We start from the raw sequence: 5,000 nt of genomic DNA on the forward strand, positions 1-5,000 counted from the left end.
TACATATTATGTCCCAATAGTTAATGAAGGATAAAATGGAAAATATGTAAGGGAAAATATGTGCATTTTACAGGTATACAGTATTTGTTCTTGAGTGATAGTAACATTTATAATTTCATAGTCAAGTGAGATAAAGAAAATTAATATCTTTTGAAGCTATCCCTCTTATTCTAGTTATTAAAGGATGCTCCTAATATTCACTAACATTATTTTATTAAACAGTCCAAATATTATATATGTACTGTATGTATATGTTTCCAATTTTTAATATATGTGTGTTTGTTTCTCCATTTGTTTGTAGGTACAATACACATACATAAAAAAATTTGGACATTTTTTCACTAACAGTTCTAGCTCATAATCTTTCACAAGATCTCCAGTAAGGACCAGTTTAGATATGGCAGTTATTCATGTAACTCCTAAGGACTAAGGCAGAATTTTATTTATGTCTGTAGAGTTTAATTTGCACCCCAGAAAATGTATGTCTCATGCTGGTATGTTAGATAGTTATTAAATGATAGCATCAAAGTTTTATGTTACTACTGCCATAAAAAATGGAAGTAGAAAGAGTAAAAAAGTAATACTGTAATAAAATATGAACCTTTTTGTTTGAATACTAAAGACAATAGTAATCCACTAGACAAATATGTGAAATGTAATATTCTTAGAGGGCTATTCTTAAAAGGGATTTTTTTTTGTTTTTTGTTTTTGGCTGGGGGATGTTCATGCCATATTATACAAGAATTCTCACTTTAGACACATTATGTTCATTTACATATGAAGAAGCAGGAACAGTGCTTGTATGTTCAGGAAGACAAGAGGGATACAAACAGTAGAGTGATAAAACTGGTATGTGATTTACACTTCCATGGCAACTAGTGATAGAAAGGGTGAGGCAAAGGGTGTTCTGACTGTTAACATCATTTGGCATATATAATGAATGACTGAGACCACAGTGTTTGCACGCACTATCACAGAAACAGTCCTCTTACATTGATGAAGACAAGGGGACACAAAGGGTATGAGGATTGGAGGACCTGGTTTTTATAGTGGGTTTACATGCCATACATTACAAGAATTCTCATCTTACAATAACTATGTTCATTCATCACAAGAGGTTGGATTGGGTTGCTATGGGTTGGGTTGGGTTTGGCTTGGCCTACTGTGTTAGAGGAGACTTGCCAAACAGTATCAGAATTTATTCTTCACACTCCCTGCCTCCCTCTGATAGGGAAAAAATGTAAGCAATCAAATTTATGCATGTATATATATGTGTGTGTGTGTATGTATGTATGTGTATGTGTATGTGTGTGTATGTGTATGTGTGTACATAAACATATATATTTATGCATCCAAGTATATGTATATGTATGTATGGAAGTATGGAAAACAAACCATATGGATGTGCAAGCTATTCATAAAGTAGTCACTTAAAAAATTGCAAAAAGAAAAGAAAAAAAAGTATAATGACAAGAATAATTGAAAGGAACTGATAATCACAATTTGTATGATAAAAGATAATAACAAAGCCTTTATTAGTGCCTGTATTCATAATGATATAAATAACTGAAAATGCATCAAGAAATAAATATTATGGGAAAAGTGATTACTAGTGGCTTTTTTATTGTAAACATTTATAATCCTTGGGCCTGTTAGGTATTGTGATGGTGGCTTTAGTTGACTGCTGCCCTGGCATTTTAATGAGGTTGCTAGGGATTTTCAGAACTTTGTACACCAGGTGTTTCTACACTAGGGCCATGCTTTTTAATCCTTAGCCTGGTTACAAAATGTCACATCAACTAATTAACTCTCAGTGTGGCACTGTGGTATCAATTGGGTAGCTTCTTTTGAGTTGGAAAGCTTTTCACTGGCATAGTCTTGCAGGGGGAAGGTACAATACTCACAATTCTGGAAAGCTTTTCATTGGCATAGTCTTGCAGGGTGAAGGTACTATACTCACAATTCTGGAAAGCTTTTCACTGGCATAGTCTTGCAGGGTGAAGGTACAATACTCACAATTCTGTTAGCTAGGTGTCGCAGATGGAGTACTACACTGTTTTGTGTTTTTCATTGTTTTATTGATTATCTGCCAGTTGTCATGGTACTCATGAGTTACTGGCTTATATTTAAAGTTTTGGTTCTTGTTGGATGACTGAAGTTGATAATAAAAAAATTACTTTGCATTTGTATGAATAATTATGTTAGGGAGTCTATTTTGTGTAGCTGGATGTTAGTTAGAAATTAGTCTAAAATGCCAGGTAAGACACTGCTTGTTGTTGTAGGAAAGCATTATACAAGCTACTCAAAAACTGCATATGTTAGATACATAGATTTGATACCTTGAAGGCATACCAAAAGTTTTTTTACATGTATTGAATAATTAATTCCATAACATCCTTCAGATATTTCTTCATCATATGCACATGATATCATCCAGAAACTTCTAAGCCATAATGCTAAGAAACTAAGTATAGCCCTAGAATCGAAAATAAAAAAGAAATTGAATTAAATGAGATTTTATTAAATCAATTTACTCTATTTTTGTTAGTATGAACAGGTTGACAGATTGGTGATAGTAATCTTGGAAGGCTGATGAAGATGAAGATTTGAAATACATCATTGTTTTTCAGACATGTTGCATTCAGTCAGTTATCACCAAACTTTCAGCTGCATCTTTGCCCCAGTAGAAAAAAAATAAACTGAATATAGTTATTTTTAATTGTTAATTGTGTAATTAATTATATTGGTAGCAGTTTTTTTGAACTGCTACTGGTAGATAGATCAACAACTAAATTATGGAAGATAGATAGATATAGAAATAGAGTTGAGATTTTTACACATTCTTTTTCTTTTTTTCTTATACACTATCTCTTCATGTGTGAGTATCTTTTCTTTGCTTTTGTTTTGTTTTCTTGTCTTTTCTTTTCATCACAACTTTCTGAAAATACAAAGATCTATTTGTTTCAACAGTAATAAAAACAACATCTTATCAGTTCCAAAATAGCAGCAACAGTGAGAAAAATATCAACAACAAGTTATAATCCCTTCCAGGCACCATTGAATGACGCCAATGCAACTGGGGGCTTCTTAGGCCTCAGTGCCAACACCAACAAGGCACACCTTGTCCGAGCCATGTTAGAGTCCCTTGGTTTCCGCATATACCAAATGTACAGTGCCATGCTGAACGAGGCAGATTATGAACTGCTGAGCTTAAGGTATGTTTCTTCGTGTCTGGAAGTGTGTGTTTTTTTGTTTTTGTTTTTAGGTAGGGGGAGAGGGTATTGGAGAGATGGAAATTTTTGTGTATAAGAGTGTATGTGTACAGTGTATGTGATATATGACATATGTGAATATGGGAAAATGTATGTGTTGTAGTTACCTTCTTTTGTTTATTTATTTCCCATCTCTCTCTTAATAGAGGGAAAAAGAGATATTAAGGACAGCTACCAATTTTTACTCTTGGCATGTCAAGGAAAGTTATATCTGAGATTTGTTTTTTTAATGGATAGTCATTCTCATCTGAGTTAGCCCATTGAATACTGGTGTCATGACATACATGTCGGTGCCAGTTAGGCCTAAAAGACATGGCATCGGGATCTGCTCGCAGTTGAAGAGCGCACACATTCATGAAGTATTATGGCTGTAACAGCACTAGCTTCAGAGCTACAGGGTTCCAAAGTCAGCCTAAACCTGTAATTTGTGATGGATTTATGGAAAAACATTCTTTAGTTTAGTCTGTGCTGCCTGGATGGCGGAGTAAACACTTTCCCAGTCTCTTTAATTTTTGCCAGTGTCACTAGCTTTGTTGACTGCTCGTCCTGACTGCAATTTAGGTCATTAGGCACAATGGGTTAAGTCACTTTGAGTGTATATTTTAAGAAAAATAGATTTTTGAAAAATGAATTGAAAACAAAGTTGTGAAAAAAAAAATGTAAAATTCTATAAATCAGAATTCAGTTCAGGAGGTTTTTGGATTTGTTTACATTATTTTCACAAGTAAATAAAAAAGTGTCAATAGAAGTGGAACTCCTATGATTATATACATACATAACAATGTAAACCACATGTTTTGAGGGAGAGATCATGATATGATAGGATGTCATCTGGAAGGAGTAAGATCTTCCCATTACATGATATCATATCACCCAGTGTGAATGGATTAAAGAATATATCTCTTTTATTTTATTATTATGTACTTGTACTCTATGTGTGAGTATATATATATATATATATATATATATATATATATATATATATATATATATATATATATATATATATATATATATATATATATATATATATATATTAGCAATTCTTTCTCTTTGATACTGAATTTAAGATGAATTGCTGTACTGTTTATCTGCTAAATGTATGAATATTGATGCAAAAGCACTACAGTCTTCATATTTTAAGTTACATTATGTAAGGGGGACATTTGTATACTAAAAGTCCTCGATACACTGATAGATAGATAGATTGATAGATATGTGTGTGTGTATTTCTAGCAGTGTTGATGGATTAAGAGTATTAATTTAACAGATCAAATAAGCAGGTATTTATAAAGAATTATATCGTAGAACTGGCTTTTTTCTTCTTCTTCTTCCGCTACTTGTTCTTCTTCTTTTTTTCTTCTTTTATTTTTCTTTTTCAACTGAACTTGTGTTTCAAGTGTTAAGATTATTGAGATTTTGGTTTTAACTCCATGACTTCATTTCCATTTGAACAGTATATTTGAACTAATTTGTTATTTAACCCATTATTTCCAGACCCTTGAAACACTGGATTTTTAAATTTTGTTCTATATTATGCAATTCATTGGAAAACTTCATGTGGACACAGTTATTGATAGTTGTTTTTTAGATGCAGGTGTACAAAAAAAGCCCCCAAAAGATGAAATACTGTGGAATTAGGGATGGACAAGGGTGTAGGGTACCCTCTGACAGCAGTAAGACAATTTCGGATGTGCTGGTTTTTCAAATGAGACCGCAAAACAAAAA

The 5,000-nt window shown here is 32.7% G+C and overlaps 1 protein-coding gene across 4 annotated transcripts in view; it reads left to right on the top strand.

Annotated features, from left to right (window-relative positions):
- Window positions 1-5,000, top strand: part of LOC122242624 (glycerol kinase 5) — a 52,656-nt gene that overhangs the window by 26,464 nt on the left and 21,192 nt on the right. For all 4 annotated transcript variants that reach the window (XM_086555782.1, XM_086555781.1, XM_086555788.1 and 1 more), the window contains exon 11: window positions 3,052-3,215. In XM_086555782.1, coding sequence (XP_086411908.1) covers window positions 3,052-3,215 — 164 coding nt within the window. The remainder of the gene's footprint in view (window positions 1-3,051; window positions 3,216-5,000) is intronic.

Source organism: Penaeus japonicus, unplaced genomic scaffold, assembly GCF_977035675.1.
Source record: "Penaeus japonicus unplaced genomic scaffold, GWHDUDI00000001_assembly GWHDUDI00000003, whole genome shotgun sequence".
Taxonomy (NCBI): Eukaryota; Metazoa; Arthropoda; class Malacostraca; order Decapoda; family Penaeidae; genus Penaeus; species Penaeus japonicus.